General features: G+C 43.5%; 1 protein-coding gene across 1 annotated transcript in view; it reads right to left on the reverse strand.

The window, feature by feature from the left end:
* Positions 1–17,385, reverse strand: part of AP1M2 (adaptor related protein complex 1 subunit mu 2) — a 47,113-nt gene extending 29,728 nt beyond the window's left edge. Inside the window, exons 1-5 of the mRNA XM_089662633.1 lie at positions 17,167–17,385; positions 7,766–7,922; positions 6,165–6,232; positions 5,134–5,264; positions 3,841–3,988 (exon numbers count right to left, since the gene is read on the reverse strand). Of these exons, the coding sequence (XP_089518759.1) occupies positions 3,841–3,988; positions 5,134–5,264; positions 6,165–6,232; positions 7,766–7,922; positions 17,167–17,208 (546 nt within the window). The 5' untranslated portion in view covers positions 17,209–17,385. The remainder of the gene's footprint in view (positions 1–3,840; positions 3,989–5,133; positions 5,265–6,164; positions 6,233–7,765; positions 7,923–17,166) is intronic.
* Between the last annotated feature and the right edge of the window lie 3,396 nt (positions 17,386–20,781).

The raw sequence follows: 20,781 nt of genomic DNA on the forward strand, positions 1-20,781 counted from the left end.
TTGGCATTGCATGCCGTTGCTGAGTCTGTCATCCACTAGGACCCCCAGATCTTTTTCTATCCAGGATTCCCACAGAGGTTCATCTTCAATCTAGTAACTAGCAGTCATATTTTTAGCCCCCAAGTGCATTACTTGACAATTTTCAACATTAAACATCATTTTCCATGTCGTTGCCCACATTTTTATATTTTTATTTGCCCACAGCATTTTCTCCCTTATGCTGCTGCAGTTCCTCTGAGGTCACTGAATACAATGCTGGGTCTAAAGCCTTGCATTGGATGTGAGGACACTGAAGGACAGTCCACCACTGAAATGTAGGAGAGTAAACTCCTGGCTGTCTGGGTGCTGGGGATCTGGTGAATAAAATTACTTTTTCATCTACCCAAGACACTTCCCCTCTATGTTATGGAGATCAGGAGAGGAGGAATCGTTATGTAGTCCTAACACACTTTATATCCTAGGACAGGGGTCTCCAAACTTTCTAAACAAAGAGCCAGTTTACTGTCCTTCAATCTTTAGGGGAGCCAGACTGTGGACAGCAGGAATAGAATGTCAGTGGCAGTAAAAAATGTCCTATGACCGGTGGCAGTGGAAGGAATAGTGTCACACTATTGGTATCAGTGGAAGGAATAGTGCCCCATCATTGGTGTCAGTGGGAGGAATAGTGCCCCATTGTTGGTGTCAGTGGGGAGGAATAGTGCCCCATCATTGGTGCCAGTGGGAGGAATAGTGCCCCATTGTTGGTGTCAGTGGCAGGAACTATGCCCCACTATTGCTGACAGTGAGAGAAAAATGCCCCAAGGGCCAGATAAAATTAAGCAAAGGGCCACATCCGGCCCGTGGGTTGCCGGCCCGTGGGTTGCAGTTTGGAGACCACTGTTCTAGGGTGACAATGCTGCTCCTCCATAGATATAGTACAGTGAGTGAATATTGCCTACGTAGGACAGAAGTGTTACCAGTTGGATCCCTAGATGTTCCACTGACAATGGTCACCAGGTCAAATAGGGAGGGTAAATCTGTCCAGCAGAACACAGACAATAAAAAGCAAAAAAAACTGCTGGAGATTCTAACACTTTTTTACTTCATCCAAAACTGAAAAAAATATTGGCTTTAGATACACTCGGATCACTTGATTACACCACCCTTAACCCGTTCGCTGCCAGGTCCGTACATCGGGGTTTTACACACAATCCGAAGGCTGAGTCCAGAGGAGACTTACAGGGTCTTTCAGATCCTGAATGTGTCATTAAAGAGAACCTGTCACCAAAAAATGTTCACATAGGGAACTTTCTGTCCCTAAAGTAATAAAAAAAAAGTTACGCAAAAAAAAAAAAGTTTTTTAATTGCAAAAAAAAAATAAAAAAAGGAGGTACACCCAAGCATATGGCATCCGCTCCCCAAAAAATTTGGAGGACCCCCACCCCCCAATATATGCACATACAAACATAAATGCACACGTCGGGGTGCCTAATCGTGAATTGCATACCGAAGTGAGAGCAATAATTCTAGCACAAGACCTTCTCCATAACTAAACTGATGACCCACAGGGGGCTTTTGAAGCACACCCTATAGAAAATATAGGGTACCGAAGTTTGTTGCCATTTCATGGGCACAAACCAATTTAAGGTTTGACATGTATGTAAACAACAGCGCACTACTGTCCTTGACCGATCCTCCTATCTTCTCACCAGAATCTCCTTAGCCAGAATGCGTTGTATACCATGGGGTCTCTCTCTCTCCTTTGATCTTCCAATCAGCTGATCCCCATCTCCAAAGCAAAAAAAAACCTAATATAGCGTAGTAATTCTAAATAAAATGTGCTACATATATACCCGTGCACAATTGAAAATGTTGTACAAATAGTGTCCACCACTAATTACACTAAATACTCTTACCCTCATAGGGTGAAAACATGCATTTCACGCTCTTTACTGTGAATGACATCGAAATATACTTGTGACCATACTTCATCCACCACCAGTGTCCAAAAACAAATTAACATGCTTGATCCCTTCTCCTTCAGGCATGCACCTTACCCTACATGTCTTTTAAATTGCCTTTCTGTAATCAATGATCAATGTGCTCAAAATCCATTCTATCCTCCCCGATTCTTCATATACTCTCAGTGATCATGGAAAATGTAAACATACACGCCCATAGTGCAGCAGTATTTGAAAGATCAATTCAATAGTAAAAATTGTGCTTACATGAATCTTTGATACAAACAGCCTATTCCAACCAATTCCAAAATGGTTGACGTGGTACTTCCGGTTGCGTCTGACGCCACATCCACCTGACGAGTTTCGTCATTCAATCGACTTCCTCATAGGCAGTTGGAGAAACTGTCAGGGGAGACCTCCGGGCTATCCCCCAAGAACCCCTATGTACAATCAGGGGTATCAAGCAAGGACTCCCACACACAAGGACCCTGACATACAATTATTGTCATCAGTCAGGAACCCCAAGGAACCATCCCAATTGTCCAGAAAGACCTCAAAGGGATGCATACTATCACAGGGAGGAAAGAGGAGATTCAGGGGAGCTCCCACACACTGACACATAGAGGATGTAGGGGGGAGCAGGAAACAACAAGAAAAGAAGGAGAGAGTGATAGGGGAGGAGATTTATAACCTATGTTCAGTCTCTTTATCTAAGGAGGAGACCAAAGTTCTAGACTTGGGTTTAAAATTTGCTTCTAAAGATAGTTTGAATACATTTAACACCTACATTGATCTTAATAAATATTCTAGGAAATTGAACATCAAAAGATATTTTGCCTCCCTACTGGGACCCAATACCAAAGCTACTATCACTACAGGATTGAAAAGTTTAGAAAAGAAGAAACAGATAATCATATCCCCAGCCAATAAAGGGGGTGAAGTAATGGTATTGGCCAGGCAGGATTGTGACATAGAAATTATTAGAATTTTGTGAGATACAACCACATATGAGAAATTAAATAGGAATCCAACTAAAGATTTTAAGAGGGAATTGAATATCTTAGTAAAAGAAGCTAAAAAAAGCGGAATAGATGACAACAAAGAAGCCAAGTATTTATTACCATCTAGTTGCAGGGTTCCTACTTTCTACTATTTACCCAAGATTCATAAAAGCCTGAGTAATCCTCCAGGTAAGCCAATTGTTGATGGAATAGATTCATCTATTTACTTCCAAGCTTTTATATTTTACCAAAAATGTAATTTATTGCGTTTGTTTGCCCTAAAATTCACCTTTGAGGTAATATCGTGTGACACAAAACATTGGAACTACCACAATTTTATTCTCTAGGGTATCTGCTTTCAGAAAATATATCATGTTTGGGGGTTTGTGCAATCTTCAGGCCTAAAATGATTTTTTAAACATGTGCAAAAAATGCAAAAATGTTTGACAGCGAAAGGGTTGAATCTTTAAACGGTTTAGGAGCAGTAGTGGAATTAGAACACCATTGATAAAAACTTGGCAATTCATAACCAGCTAGTACGGTCAATTCAAAGTAAAATTCATGAAGAAAATTAAACCTGCTAAGATTTCATTGGGAATCTTCCATCAACACAACAAGTACCAATAAGGATGAAGGAAGCATTAAAAAAAAACTTCTTTATAGTAGTGGGTGAGGAAATATTTGCAAGTTCAGGTAGGGGAGTCATGTTATCGAAGAGGTTATTAAAGACCTGCTACATCCAAAGAAACACAATGCATACCAAAGCAGTTCACATGCATCGTCAGAACGGTCATCACCCTCTACACCATGATCGTAAATACTAATGGATTAAGTGCAGTTATAATGGACATGCAGAAAAAGAACTTGCAAAAGAGAGAGTTTATACCAAAGGCACTTACAAGCAGGTTAACAGACTCTATGACATCTATGAAGACCTCATTCTTCTTGTACTTGAGACCCTCTGACCTCCAAGACACAGCATTTGTGACAGTAGTAGGCACACGAGACTTGGCCGTCTCCAGCTTGTTCCCTTGTTGTGTGATGTACCTGTATCAGGCAGAAAGGAGATCATATACCGTTGTTAATCTTAGCCACATATTGTCTTGTTACAGATCTCTGGGACCACAGTAGAGATAATACTATAGTAAAATTCCCAATTCTGGCTAACGGCCAGAGCCATTACAAAGCCAAATGATGGTTTCACATTGGGTGGATTTGTTCTCTAGAATATGTATCAATGAGCCCCTCTGGAGCTGTTGGATTTCTCAGACCATCCTAGCCTTTCTACTGGTGAATTGCTTTGTGCACCCAAACACTCAATGACCTACTGGTGGCGACAAACACTTTGTAAATCTTCTTTTACAAAATGTATCAGCTCAGTTATTCAGGGAAGAGAAGGTTGGTGTTTATGATAGCCAAAAACAGCATCATACGATCTTCTCCACTCAATAATACTTTGAAGTATCTTTAATCTCTGCCACAGGCAGATTTGGTAGGCTAGACAGTCAACTACCTTCACATACCTTCATTACCTCTCACAGGCTAGTAGTGTACTTTTAAACCAAGGCCAGCTATTTGTAATAGTTGTGTACCATTGGCAACTTGCTAAGCAGAACTCTTTTCGGCTTTACCTCCCTTAGGCAGTAAGCCTAATAACCTTGAATAGAACTCTCAGCCTCCATATCCTCCCCAGGCAGGAATCTTGGGAGGCAAAGTCCTCTGAACTCAACCCACCAGGCCTGGGAGGCAAGGGACCCTCCATACACATCCCCTTCTAGAAAAGCTCCCCGATACACCCCTCAGTGATTGGCCGGGGTAAATATTAAAAACCCACAACATTGTATCATCTCACTATCTACTGGACAACACTACCTAGCAGCAGGTAGAAGCAAGCAACAACCTTAGGCCTAGGAGAAACCTTACAAACACAGATAACGTAAACAAGCAGAGCTCAAGCTTAGCTGTCCAACACTAAATCTGGGCTAGGGACACTCAAGCGAATGGCATGGTCCCTGCAAATACATGATAAATCACTGGCAATTTCAGCTACAAAAGTAATACCTTACTTGTGACCTTTGAAAGGGGGCAAAAATATCTCACTATATTTCTCTCCAGAAGTCACAAGAAGCTAGAACGTGTTTTGACCATCTGGTTCCCACCCAAAATTGGTATTGTAATGTTATCCAACTTACTCCTGCAGAATCTTGCTGTCGGTGGTCTGTGGGAAGCCAAAGTCCATGAGCTCATCTAGAAGTTCATACACAATGACAAAGTTGTCCCGGATACTCTCCTCTTCCAGCTCCTTGAAGTACTCTGTGAACACCTGATTGTTGCATGAAGTCATAGGCATGAGAAGAGATACACAAAACACAAGACCTAGTTCCTTGGGATGATAGTGGATCTGTCCCAGCCACCCACACAAAGCCTAATTGAGATTGTTTGAAGGAAAAATCTGCTATGTTTCCCTTACTAAACAGATTATTTTTCCAGTCTACAACAGACATTCTGGGCAACACATTTCCACGTTAATAAATGAGACCCATAAGTATAGTGTACCACTGAAATGTATAAAAACTGAGTATTGAAGTATACCTCTAGCCCAAAACATTTTTATAGTGTAGAGAGGCTTTTAAACTTCTTCCATGTTTTTAATGTACAAACTTGTGTATCATAGTTTTTTTGCCATTTTGCAGGCGCATGCAGTTTTACGGCCTGACATATTTGGTATTTATTTTCTTGACACAGTCTCATTTGTTATATTTAACAATTGTGGGGTTCCCCTTACATTTCTAGATGTTCACTAGAAGATGCCACCACTAAGATGGTGTAAAATGTAGCCATGAGATGGGCTCTGCCCCCGCACACCATGAGTTAAATGCTTGTTTTGTCTAGGGGTGATGAGTAAGCAATAGTAGTTACCTTGTTCCTTGCTCCTGCAGTCTTTCCCCTAGGTGCACAACCAGCCCCTCCAAGGCCGCTTCGCCAGGCGCAAGCTTTTCTTGGGTACAATGCAGGTCCCACCCACACCCCTGGACCACTGGAAAGCAGGGAGAGCACTGGCTCTTTTACACCACATCATACCAAAGTACAACAGATGATTCTCAGATTTCCAAGTTGGCCACGCTCCATCACCTCCACCCTTGACCGTGTTACAGCCAACACATTCAGATATACTGGTGTCATATGTATATATCCAACCTTATCATAAAGTGAGATAACTTACCTCTACCACTTTATAAAGGAAGGAGTACACAAGGGAGGCATTTGCATTCTTATTTGTTAAAGCAACCACTGATGAAGTAAAGAGTTAAGGTGCAAAAGTTTATAACTTGGACCATTCAAAATTTTCCTTTTATCGTTCAGATTTATAATACATAGGAGGAGCCTACTGTCTTTTGAGGGATTAAAAAAAAAATATCCTATTTCTTCAATTTATCTTCAACAGAACAGTCTGAGTCAGCTAAAAAGGAAAGTTCCCAGAAGGGGGGGAAGACATCCAGCACTAATAAATTCTAGATGTATTTGTGACATAGGGTATATATGGGATATTTAAAAGGTTTTTGTCTCAGGTGACCATCTTCTATATATATTTAGTTGCCTGGCTGTCTCTTTCAGTACTATCACTGACCCAGAGCAAGCATGCAGTTCAGCTAAATCGAAGCTCCTAACCTGCATACTAGTTCTGGGTTAGTGATTTAAACAAAAATGGTAGGCATGGTATATTTTTACATAGTTACATTGGTCCAGCTTGGAGCAATGTAGCTATGTACTGTATATACCAGTGATTCTCAACCTTCCTAATGCCGCGACCCTTTAATACAGTTCCTCATGTTGTGGTGACCCCAACCATAAAATTATTTACCCGGTAATTATAATTCATAAAGTGTCATTTTACCTCCAATACTGCTGCTTTCAACACAGTAGCTGCTTTTAACAGAGTAGCTGCTTTCAACACAGCAGCTGCTTTCTACACAGTAGCTGCTCTTTACACATCGGAAATATGTGTTTTCCGATGGTCTTAGGCGACCCCTGTGAAAGAGTCGTTCGACCCCCAAAGGGGTCGCGACCCACAGGTTGAGAACCACTGGTATATACCATACCTGTCGCTGGCTCCAGTGATCTACACTAGTTTTCAGGTGCTGAGCGGATGGCCTGATGCATTCTGAACACAGAAGGAGGCCCACTCTGTGGGCGGTGATGTCACAATTTCCACCTGGCCCAATCAGAAAATGCTTTGCATTCATTAAGATGATGCAAAGCATTCTCTGAATGGTACCTGTGCCAAGTGGCCAGCCTCCTGTGTTCACAATGCATCAAGCCAGCTACTGAAGCACGGGACCCCCTAACTACAGTAGTGGAGATGACTGGAGTAGCGGTATCTACTTCAGTGATTTCCAGCTTCCAGGTAGGGTATATACAGAGTATCATTGGTCCAAGCTGGACCAATGCAACAAAGTAAAAATATCAGTGATTATATTATATGTAATAAAAGTCCATATGAAACAATCCCAAAAGAAAAGGAAAGTCCTGCAAGGATATCCAATAGTTGTGTTTCCCAGTCTGCTCTACCACAGAGCAGGGGAAGTATCTTTTTATTTTTTTATTGATAATGTGTGTGCTTTCACATGGGAAGGGAGGTGGGGGGGCCACTAAATAACAGGACCTTGAATTTTAATTCAAGGTCCACTTTTAAAAGGCTGAGGGCCACAAAGTAGGAATAAAAAGGCAGCATCTGGGCCAGAATCCCAAGTTTGATATGTCTGTTATGGACTAAACAGGCGCCATGAAGGGAAGCTGTGTATTAGTGCTACATGATGAGGATACAATAAAGGTTGCTGTGTTTGATCCATAGAAAGTGGACTTTGCCGTGAACTAGGAGCGGTGTCAGGTTCCCTTCTTCCTCCCTCTGGACCACCAACGGCATGAAGTGATCGATCACTGCCATATCAATGTCACCTTTATAATTCCGGCAGATGAGGGGCTACAGAAAAGACAAGACCATGTCAGTGTGACTAGAATAATACAGGGCAGTCATCCAAATACAGTATATCTCTAGGTCATATTTCATCATTTAAAAATACCTTCAAAAAAGGGCCCCACACACACATACATATAAGTAAATATATTTCTGAAGGTGTTATTGACATGAAATGTTCACCACATGTCAGTAACAACCCATGCAATCCATACATGCAAAAAAGCCAAAACAAATAAGTTCAGAAATTAGGTTATGTGTAATAAAATGGAATGACACAGGGAAAAAAGTATTGAACACATGAAAAAAGTGAGGTGCAAAAAGGCATGGAAAGCCAAGATTCCAGCTGAAGTGTATCAGTAATTAGAAAGCAATCCTGCCCCTTGTCAGTGCAAATTAGTATCAGCTCATTCAGTCTCAACTGATGGCCTATGAAAAGGTGTCTCATTACCAAGATGTCACACAAGAAACTTCTCATGATGGATAAAAACAAAGAGCTCTCTCAAGACTTCCGCAACCTTATTGTTGCAAAACATACTGATGGCATTGGTTACAGAAGGTTTTCTAAACTTCTGAACGTTCAGCTGTGTGTTGTAGTGTGATATGATTTCTAAAAAATTGCCAGCACCTTTTAACATATTTTTTGTGCGTAATGTAGACCACTAAAATAAATGTGATGCTCAGCTGGTCAAACTTAAACACAAACCAGGAGTGTATATAAAACACCCTCGTTCTTCTGATGTATGCCATACATCGGTGGCAGCAAAATGGTTAATGTGATACCAAGCTGTGCAGTGGAATAACGTCCTTACAGGATGTCTCCAACTTACAAGCCGACCTCAATGCACTGTTTAATCGGGCAGCTATGTGGCAAATGAGGTTTAATGTTGATAAATGTAAGGTTCTGCACTTGGGAGCTAAGAATATGCATGCATCATACATACTAGGGGGAGTACAACTGGGGGAATCTATGGTGGAAAAGGATCTGGGGGTTCTGGTAGATCACAAGCTTAATAATGGCATGCAATGCCAAGCTGCAGTTTCTAAAGCGAGCAAAATCCTCTCTTGTATTAAAAGATGTATAGACTCCAGAGAGAGAGATATCATTTCCCCCGGTACAAATAATTAGTAAGACCTCATCTGGAATATGCAGTTCAGTTTTGGGCACCAATTCACAAAAAGAACATTGGGGAACTGGAGGAAGTACAGAGAAGGGCAACCAAACTGATAAGAGGCATGGAGGAGCTCAGCTATGAGGAAAGATTAGAGGAACTGAATTTATTCTCTCTTGAGAAGAGGAGATTAAGGGGGGATATGATCAACATGTATAATACATAAGGGGGATATGATCTCCATGTATAATACATAAGGGGGGGGGATATGATCACTATGTATAATACATAAGGGGGGATATGATCTCCATGTATAATACATAAGGGGGGGATATGATCTCCATGTATAATACATAAGGGGGGATATGATCTCCATGTATAATACATAAGGGGGGATATGATCTCCATGTGTAATACATAAGGGGGGATATGATCTCCATGTGTAATACATAAGGGGGGATATGATCTCCATGTATAATACATAAGGGGGGATATGATCACCATGTATAATACATAAGGGGGGATATGATCACCATGTATAATACATAAGGGGGGATATGATCACCATGTATAATACATAAGGGGGGATATGATCACCATGTATAATACATAAGGGGGGATATGATCTCCATGTATAATACATAAGGGGGATATGATCTCCATGTATAATACATAAGGGGGAATATGATCACCATGTATAATACATAAGGGGGGATATGATCACCATGTATAATACATAAGGGGGGATATGATCTCCATGTATAATACATAAGGGGGGATATGATCTCCATGTATAATACATAAGGGGGGATATGATCACCATGTATAATACATAAGGGGGGATATGATCTCCATGTATAATACATAAGGGGGGATATGATCTCCATGTATAATACATAAGGGGGATATGATCTCCATGTATAAATACATCAGTGGTTCACACAGTGAACTCGGTGTAGAGTTATTCACCCTGAGGTCATCACAGAGGACAAGGGGGGACTCTTTATGTCTGGAGGAAAAGACATTTAATCTCCAAACACGGAAAGGTTTCTTCACAGTGAGAGCTGTGAAAATGTGGAATAGACTCCCTCAAGAGTTGGTTCTGGTCAAAAAAGTCCTGGATTCGTTCTTGGATACACATAATATAACTGAATATAACATTTATAGGTAAAGTTAATCCAGGGAATATCCGATTGCCTCTCGGGGGATCAGGAAGGATTTTTTTTCCCAGCAGAAGCAAATTGGATTGTGCTTTTCTGTTTTTTTTGCCTTCCTCTGGATCAACTGTGGGTATAGGATTATAACTTTTTTTTTTTATGGTTGTACTGGATGAACTTTTGTCTTTTTTCAGCCAGACTAACTGTAACTACAGTGGGGATTGAAAGTTTGGGCACCCCAGCTAAAAATTTGTATTAATGTGCATAAAGAAGCCAAGGAAAGATGGAAAAATCTCCAAAAGGCATCAAATTACAGATTAGACATTCTTATAATATGTCAACAAAAGTTAGATTTTATTTCCATCATTTACACTTTCAAAATAACAGAAAACAAAAAAATGGCGTCTGCAAAAGTTTGGGCACCCTGCAGAGTTAATATCTTGTACTGCCCCCTTTGGCAAGTATCACAGCTTGTAAACGCTTTTTGTAGCCAGCCAAGAGTCTTTCAATTCTTGTTTGAGGTATCTTTGCCCATTCTTCCTTACAAAAGTCTTCCAGTTCTTTGAGATTTCCGGGCTGTCTGTCACGCACTGCTCTTTTAAGGTCTATCCATAGATTTTCAATTATGTTGAGGTCAGGAGATTGTGAAGCCATGGCAAAACCTTCAGTTTACGCCTCTTGATGTAATCCCCCGTGGATTTCGAGGTGTGTTTAGGATCATTATCCATTGTAGAAGCCATCCTCTCTTTAACTTCAGCTTTTTCACAGATGGCATCAAGTTACCATCCAAAATTTGCTGAAATTTTATTGAATCCATTTTTTCTTCTACTCGTGAGATGTTCCCTGTGCCACTGGCTGCAACACAACCCCAAAGCATGATTGATCCAACCCCATGCTTAACAGTTGGACAGAGGTTCTTTTCATTCAATTCTGTGCCCCTTCTTCTCCAAACGTACCTTTGCTCATTCCGGCCAAAAAGTTCAATTTTAACCTCATTGGTCCACAGAACTTGTTTCCAAAATGCATCAGGCTTGTCTATATGTTCATTTGCAAAGTTCAAACGATGATTTTTGTGGTGAGGACGTAGAAGAGGTTTTCTTCTGATGACTCTTCCATGAAGATCATATTTGTACAAGTATCTCTTTATAGTGGAATAGTGTACCACAACTCCAGTGTCTGCCAGATCTTTCTGGAGGGATCGTGCAGTCAAACGTGGGTTTTTAATTGTTTTTCTCACAATCCTGCGAGCTGTTCTGTCTGATATTTTTCTTGGTCTTCCAGATCTTGCTTAACTTCCACTGTTCCTGATGACTGCCATTTCTTAATTACATTCTGAACAGAGGATATTGACATCTGAAAACGCTTTGCTATCTTCTTATAGCCTTCTCCAGCTTTGTGAGCGTCAACTATTTTCAGTTTCAGTTTTCTAGACAACTTCTTAGAAGAACCCATGGTGCTGATTGTTGGGGCAAGGTCAGATGAGTCTGGGCATTTAAAACCTTTGAGATTGACATCACCTGGTCTTCCCAGACGATGATTGAGAACAATCCATGACACTGGCAGGTCTCAGCTTGGCAAAGGGGGCGGTGCATGCTATAAATTCTGCAGGGTGCCCAAACGTTTGCAGACGCCATTTTTTTGTTTTCTGTTATTTTGAAAGTGTAAATGATGGAAATAAAATTTAACTTTTGTTGACATATTATAAGAATGTCTAATCTGTAATTTGATCCCTTTTGGAGATTCTTCCATCTTTCCTTGTTTTCTTTATGCACATTAATACAAATTTTTAGCTGGGGTGCCCAAACCTTCGATCCCCACTGTATATGTGACATTAAGCGATATCCTTATTCTCCAAAACAATCCATACATGTCTACTAAAGTAATCTATTTTTCATTAAATCATTTCTTATTGCATTTTTCTTCCTCCTTGTAATGTCTTCTGTGAGCTCTTGAACTTCTTTTCCCTCTCCTTTTCTTTTGTTTGGAACAAGCAGTGCATGTTAGTTGCGGTCACATGCATTGCTCTAAGCACACTACAAATCCCATAGAGCAGGGGTCCTCAAACTACGGCCCGCGGGCCACATGCAGCCCGCCGAGACCATTTATCCGGCCCGCCGGCAGGGGCGGGACAGGAAGGGACACTAAGTACATGGGCGGGCAGGGGGCTGCTGTACCTTACCTGGCTCTGGTCCCAGTCCCACGACAATCCAGTCCAGGAAGCGCTGCTCCTTCATTCACTCCGGCCACTCCGCGCCAAAACTGTAGCTCAGGAAAGGCACACAGGCGGCCAATCACCTGCGAGGAGGCGGAGCCGAGCGGCCCCGCGAACATTGAGTGAGAGAGAGGCCAGAGAGAAGAAGGACAGCTGACAGGTAAGTGTGCCATGCTGATGGTGCTGCTGCAACCAGGTATGTTGGCTGCAGCAGCACCATGCTGGAACAGGGGTCATCAAGTTACGTGTCGTTGGTGTCACTGATAATAATGATGGGGCACTATTCCTCCCCCCACTGACACCAACGATGGGGCACTATTCCTCCCCCCACTGACACCAACGATGGGGCACTATTCCTCACCACTGACACCAACGGTGGGGCACTATTCCTCCCCCCACTGACACCAACGATGGGGCACTATTCCTCCCCCCACTGACACCAACGATGGAACACTATTCCTTCCCCCATTGAAACCAATGTTGGGACACTATCCCCCCCAATGACACTAATGACGGGGCACTATTCCCCTCCACTGACACAATGACGTACTATTCCTCCCACTGACACCAAAGATGGGGCACCATTCTTCCCAATGACACCAATGATGGGACACTATTCCCCCCACTGACACCAATGATGGGGCACTATTCCCCCCCACTGACACCAATGACGTACTATTCCTCCCACTGACACCAGTGACGTAGCACTATTCCCCCCCACTGACACCAATGATGGGGCACTATTCTTCCCACTGACACAAATGATGGGGCACTATTCCTCCCACTGACACCAATGTTGGGACACTATCCCCTTCCCCCACTGATACCAATGACGGGGCACTATCCCCTTCCCCCACTGACACCAATGACGGGCACTATTCCCCCCCACACACTGACACCAATAATGGGGCACTATTCCTCCCCCCACTGACACTAATGATGGGGCACTATTCCTCTCCCCACTGACACTAATGATGGGACACTATTCCTCGAACTGACACCAATGATGGGGCACGTTTCTTCCCACGGACACCAATGATGGGGCACTATTCCTCCCACTGACACCAATGATGGGGCACGTTTCTTCCCACTGACACCAAGGATGGGGCACATTTCTTCCCTCTAACACCAATGATGGGGCACTATTCCTCCCACTGACACCAATGATGGGACACTATTCCTCCCCACTGACACCAATGATGGGGCACTATTCCTCCCACTGATACCAACGATGGGGCACTATTCCTCCCCACTGACACCAATGATGGGGCACTATTTCACTCCATAAGACACACTTGGGGGGAAATGTCTGTGCGTCTTATGGAGCGGCCGGCCCAGTATTACCGCCGCCTTTGTAGTCTGCAGTCTCTGGTCATCTCCTGTACTGTGTCCGCATTTGTTCATAGTTTTTTTTTTTTTTTTAAACTATAGTCCGGCCCTCCAACGCTCTGAGGGACAGTGAACTGGCCCCCTGTTTAAAAAGTTTGAGGACCCCTGCCATAGAGAATAGTCTTTCTCAGGACTGTGCAAGAGAGGAGGACCGCACTCCTACATACAGAGGGACCATGGAGAACACATGTAGCTCCTCTCTAACAGGACCTTAGATCACAGCAGCAATAAAAAAGGAATGTGGAGATTTGGAGGGGGAGCAGTAGAAGGGACTTATTTGGAGAATACATACAGTACTTGGATAGAATTTGTTTTTGTCACCATAAGCTTTGTGGATTCTTGCAAGGAAACGGACTTTACCACAGATGACACAATCTGCCATTTATACCACAGCTCAGATGTTTCCGCTCAGCCAGTGACAAGTCTAAAGGGGTCCTCAGCAAATCTTACTAGTGAAATTAGTTCAGGGCTAAATTTATCATTTCTACCCACATAGGACAGCTGCCTTTTGTCATACCCTCTCCTACCTCAACTGCCTTTTGTCATACCCTCTCCTACCTCAACTGCCTTTTGTCATACCCTCTCCTACCTCAACTGCCTTATGCCATACCCTCTCCTACCTCAACTGCCTTTTGCCATACCCTCTCCTACCTCAACTGCCTTTTGTCATACCCTCTCCTACTTCAACTGCCTTTTGTCATACCCTCTCCTACCCCAACTGCCTTATGCCATACCCTCTCCTACCCCAACTGCCTTATGCCATACCCTCTTCTACCTCAACTGCCTTATGCCATACCCTCTCCTACCTCAACTGCCTTATGCCATACAGTCCCCTACCTCAACTGCTTTATGCCATACCCTCTCCTACCTCAACTGCTTTATGTCATACCCTCTCCTACCCCAACTGCCTTATGCCATACACTCCCCTACCTCAACTGCTTTATGCCATACCCTCTCCTACCTCAACTGCCTTATGCCATACCCTCTCCTACCTCAACTGCCTTATGCCATACCCTCTCCTACCTCAACTGCCTTATGCCATACCCTCTCCTACCCCAACTGCCTTATGCCATACCCTCTTCTACCTCAACTGCCATATGCCATACCCTCTCCTACCCCAACTGCTTTATGCCATATCCTCTCCTACCCCAACTGCCTTATACCATACCCTCTCCTACCTCAACTGCCTTATGCCATACAGTCCCCTACCTCAACTGCTTTATGCCATACCCTCTCCTACCCCAACTGCTTTATGCCATACCCTCTTCTACCTCAACTGCCATACCCTCTCCTACCCCAACTGCCTTATGCCATACACTCCCCTACCTCAACTGCTTTATGCCATACCCTCTCCTACCCCAACTGCTTTATGCCATACCCTCTCCTACCTCAACTGCCTTATGCCATACCCTCTCCTACCTCAACTGCCTTATGCCATACCCTCTTCTACCTCAACTGCCTTATGCCATACCCTCTTCTACCTCAACTGCCTTATGCCATACCCTCTTCTACCTCAACTGCCTTATGCCATACCCTCTTCTACCTCAACTGCCTTATGCCATACCCTCTTCTACCTCAACTGCTTTATGCCATACCCTCTCCTACCCCAACTGCTTTATGCCATACCCTCTTCTACCTCAACTGCCATACCCTCTCCTACCCCAACTGCCTTATGCCATACACTCCCCTACCTCAACTGCTTTATGCCATACCCTCTCCTACCCCAACTGCCATATCCTCTTCTACCCCAACTGCCTTATGCCATACCCTCTTCTACCTCAACTGCCATATACCATACCCTCTCCTACCCCAACTGCCTTATGCCATACACTCCCCTACCTCAACTGCCTTATGCCATACACTCCCCTACCTCAACTGCCATATGCCATACCCTCTCCTACTCCAACTGCCTTATGCCATACCCTCTCCCACCTCAACTGCCATATGCCATACCCTCTCCTTGTTCGTTTCATTTCAAATCCATTGTGGTGGTGTATAGAGCCAAAAATGTTAGAATTGTGTCGATGTCCCAATATTTATGGACCTGACTGTATGTATAAATGTGAGTTATGGACCTTAGATTGTACGCCCCTTGAGGGTTAGGGACTGATGTGAATGTACAATATATATGTAAACTGATAGTGCTGTATAAGTACCTGAAATAAATAATAAAAATAAAATCCCACCCTAGTGCGCTACAACTATGTGCATTGCAGAGCGGCCTCAAATGCTCTATGAAGAGTGATCTGAATGTGGATCGCTCTTCAGAGGGCAAAGCATGTATGAAAAAGCCCTTAGACCCTACATAAAGAGTACAACATGAATGCAAAACGTTGTGTGTTTGGTCCTATAGACTTCAATGGAGACGCTGTAGAAAAGCATGTCGTGTGTTTTTGATGTGTTTTGCATTTTATTCTGCTCAGCAACAAGTTAAAAAAAAAAGCAAACCGCATCAAAAACACATATGCAAAAACATAAAACGCACCGCAAAAAGCACTGTAGAAATGCATCAAATGCAAACTGCATAGGAATAAGCCCTTAGACCCAACATAAAAAGTTTTCCCTTTATTACACTTTAAATCCCGCCCAAGTGCGCTACAACTGTGTGCATCGCAGAGTGGTCTCAAATGCTCTCTGAAGAGCGATCTGAATGTGGATCGCTCTTCAGAGGGCAAAACGTATAAAAAAGCCCTTAGACCCTACATAAAGAGTCTGAACGCAAAACGTTGCGTGTTTGGTCCTATAGACTTCAATGAAGACACTGTAGAAAAGCATGTATTGCGTTTTTGATGTGTTTTGCGTTTTATTCTGCTCAGCAACAAGTTGAAGGAAAAAAAAGCAAACCGCATCAAAAACACATGTGCAAAAACATAAAACGCACCGCAAAAAGCACTGTAGAAACGCCTCAAATGCAAACTGCATAGCAACAAGCCTTTAGACCCAACATAAAAAGTTTTGCCTTTATTACACTTTAGATCCCACCCAAGTGCGCTACAACTGTGTGCATTGCACAGCGGCCTCAAATGCTCTTTGACGAGCGAACTGAATGCAGATCGCTCTTCAGAGGGCAAAGCTTGTGTGAACAAGCCCTTGAAGCCAACATAAAAAGTTTTGCCTGTCTACCCGTGTCAGCAGTCTGAATGCTCAGTGTATTTCACACATCAGCATGCTGTGCATTTGGATTTCACCAGCAAACTGTCCCCGCTCATTTACACATTGTCACCACTTCCTATGTAACAGGCAGACACACTCAGCTGGACTCTGCAGTGACACCCTCCTACCTACAAGGGGCAGGTTGTGATCTCTCCCAGCATGCTCCTGTAGGGGGGGATGATGGGAGTGGTAGTGTCAGTGTAGGGTGCCCCTCCCCCAGCACTCACCTTCCCCTTGAGATCCAGGACAAACACAGCAGAGGCAGACATGGTGGAGCTGTCAGTGCAGGACAGGGTGGGCTGTCAGTGCAGGGTGAGGATGATGTCTTGTAGGAAGTGACTTGGAGATCCTGTGCAGTCAGATCATGTATGACTGAGATCTTCCTCTGCCTCTTCTTCCTCCTTCCTGCACCTGTGTGACGTCAGCAGCCCAGGTACAGCCAGGTAGACCAGGAGGGCTCCTCCCCTTCCCTCTGCACAGAGAGGTGCCCTGGATTGTGACACCCAGGGACAGGGGGAGGGGAGGGCTCAGGGTGACACTTCTGGTTTTTCTGCTTTTCCTGTCTATCAGGAGGCTGAGACTTCACATACATGTATTATTACACAGGATTTAATATGTACTAATTCTTCCAGCTCAGTGTACCATTACTGGGAGTAGTACAGGGATTCTACAAGGGGGCTGGATTAATCGATGGTGAAATATTATTATATGTAAGATATCAGGGCTTATTCACCCCATGTAGTATACTTCGATCAGTGGAGAAATATTGATACATGCATATCAGGGCTCATTCACCCCATGTAGTATACTTCGATCGATGGTGAAATATTGATACATGCATATCAGGGCTCATTCACCCCATGTGGTATACTTCAATCGATGGAGAAATATTGATACATGCATATCAGGGCTCATTCACCCCATGTGGTATACTTCAATCGATGGAGAAATATTGATACATGCATATCAGGGCTCATTCACCCCATGTGGTATACTTCAATCGATGGAGAAATATTGATACATGCATATCAGGGCTCATTCACCCCATGTGGTATACTTCAATCGATGGAGAAATATTGATACATGCATATCAGGGCTCATTCACCCCATGTGGTATACTTCAATCGATGGAGAAATATTGATACATGTATATCAGGGCTCATTCACCCCATGTGGTATACTTCGATCGATGGAGAAATATTGATACATGCATATCAGGGCTCATTCATCCCATGTATTATACTTCGATCGATGGTGAAATATGGATACATGTATATCACGGCTCATTCACCCCATGTGGTATACTTCGATCGATGGAGAAATATTGATACATGCATATCAGGGCTCATTCACCCCATGTGGTATACTTTGATCGATGGTGAAATATTGATACATGCATATCAGGGCTCATTCACCCCATGTGGTATACTTCAATCGGTGAAATATTGATACATGTATATCAGGGCTCATTCACACCATGTAGTATACTTTGATCGATGGTGAAATATTGATACATGCTTATCAGGGCTCATTCACCCCATGTGGTATACTTCGATCGATGGTGAAATATTGATACATGCTTATCAGGGCTCATTCACCCCATGTGGTATACTTCGATCGATGGTGAAATATGGATACATGTATATCAGGGCTTATTCACCCCATGTGGTACACTTCGATCGATGGTGAAATATGGATACATGTATATCAGGGCTCATTCACCCCATGTGGTACACTTCGATCGATGGTGAAATATGGATACATGTATATCAGGGCTCATTCACCCCATGTGGTATACTTCGATCGATGGTGAAATATGGATACATGCATATCAGGGCTCATTCACCCCATGTAGTATACTTCAATCGTTGGTAAAATATTGATACATGCATATCAGGGCTCATTCACCCTATGTGGTATACTTCAATCGTTGGTAAAATATTGATACATGCATATCAGGGCTCATTCACCCCATGTAGTATACTTCGATCAATCGTAAAATATTGATACAGAATAGGCTTCCCTAAAGAAACAGGTTTTCAGAGATTGCCTAAAAATGGGCAGAGTAGGCAATAGTCTGATAAATCGGGGTAGAGAGTTCCAGAGGATGTTGGAGGCTCTGGAGAAGTCCTGGAAACAAGCATGGGAGGAGGAGACAAGGGAGCTACAGAGCAGGAGGTCGTGGGAGGAGCGGAGAGGACGATTTGGGTGATATTTGGAGACAAGATTGGTGATGTATTTGGGGCAGAGTTATAAATGGCTTTATATGTTATTGTTAATGTTTTGAATTTTATCAGTTGGGCAATGGGAAGCCAGTGGAGGGATTGGCAGAGAGGGATGGAGGACACTGAGTGGAGGTCAGTGGAGGGATTGGCAGAGAGGGGTGGAGGACACTGAGTGGAGGTCAGTGGAGGGATTGGCAGAGAGGGATGGAGGACACTGAGTGGAGGTCAGTGGAGGGATTGGCAGAGAGGGGTGGAGGACACTGAGTGGAGGTCAGTGGAGGGATTGGCAGAGAGGGATGGAGGACACTGAGTGGAGACCAGTTAAGGGATTGGCAGAGAGGGGTGGCAGATACAGAACGGTTAGTAAGGTGGATGAGTCTGGCAGCAGCATTCATGATAGACTGAAGAGGGGATAGCCTGTGATGAGGTAGGCCAATGAGGAGGGAGTTACAATAGTCAAGGTGAGATATAACAAGGGAGTGAATAAGTTGCTTAGTGGTTTCCGAGGTTAGGAACGGGCGTATCTTGGAGATGTTGTGGAGGTGAAGTCTACAAGATTTGGACAGCGATTGGATTTGAGGCTATACTACACCATGTACTATACTTCGATCAATGATGAAATATTGAAATACTGATATCTGTGTCCAGGCAATCTGCATAGATTGGGGGTCAGCAACCCATAGATTGTGGCCAGGTGACTGATAGATCGCGGTCTAGGCTTGCTAACCTGCCATCTCAGAGCATCAGAGTGCAATGCAGAGGGACTACTTTAAAGCTGGATTGTTTATAAATATATTTATTTATAGGTATTCTACACTTTCAGGTGTGTGATTATTTTCTCCCCCGTGTGCACTGTGGTTCCTCCCACCAGCTCTTATGTCACTGGAGGCCACTTTGGGCGGCAGGAGGTACCACAATGTACGGCGGGGGACCAGGTATTCATACACCTAGAAAAGTCAGATACCTGCAGCCACGGGATCAGCAATGTGGAGGAGTTTTATAGTACGGAATGCCAGAAAGGTAAGTCTCTTCAGGGAGGTGTTAATTATCATTAATGATAGGGTTGATTTAATTGCAAATCCAGAAACTCTACACAGACACATTTGAGTGAATGGAGAACTTGCAATTTGCGGAAAAAGATAACATTCTCCTTGTTTGCTGCATTCATGAATTGTTATTCTTTGTTCAGCTAAAATGCAAGCTATGCAAGGTTTTCATTCCAAAGCTCAACTTTGGGAGAATCTAAGAGCTCCTGCACACGCGTGCCAAACATTTGGGTGTATTTGTTACTAATCTGAATGCAGCCCTTTGTTTTCAATAGGCCTGGATACTGGTGGTTTACAAAGGGGGTTTGGGGGGGGGATGTATTCCACACTGGGTGTTGACTCCCTGCTGGTGCTGTGTCCCCCTGACATTCTTTTTTTGTTGCACAGTGCTGGACTGCAGACACCACCACCCACCAAGGGCAGTGATGACTCTGTACTGAGGGGTCTGTACTGGGAAAGGGGTCTGTACTGTGGTATGACTGTCCTGAGTAGTCTGTACTGCGGGTGACTGTCCAAAGGGTTCTGTATTAGTGTGGGGGGTCGGTCTGTACTGGTGTGCTGTTTGCTGGGG

The sequence above is a fragment of the Staurois parvus genome, unplaced genomic scaffold, assembly GCF_062004578.1.
Source record: "Staurois parvus isolate SC_StPar_1 unplaced genomic scaffold, SC_StPar_1.0 ptg001506l, whole genome shotgun sequence".
Lineage (NCBI taxonomy): Eukaryota > Metazoa > Chordata > Amphibia > Anura > Ranidae > Staurois > Staurois parvus.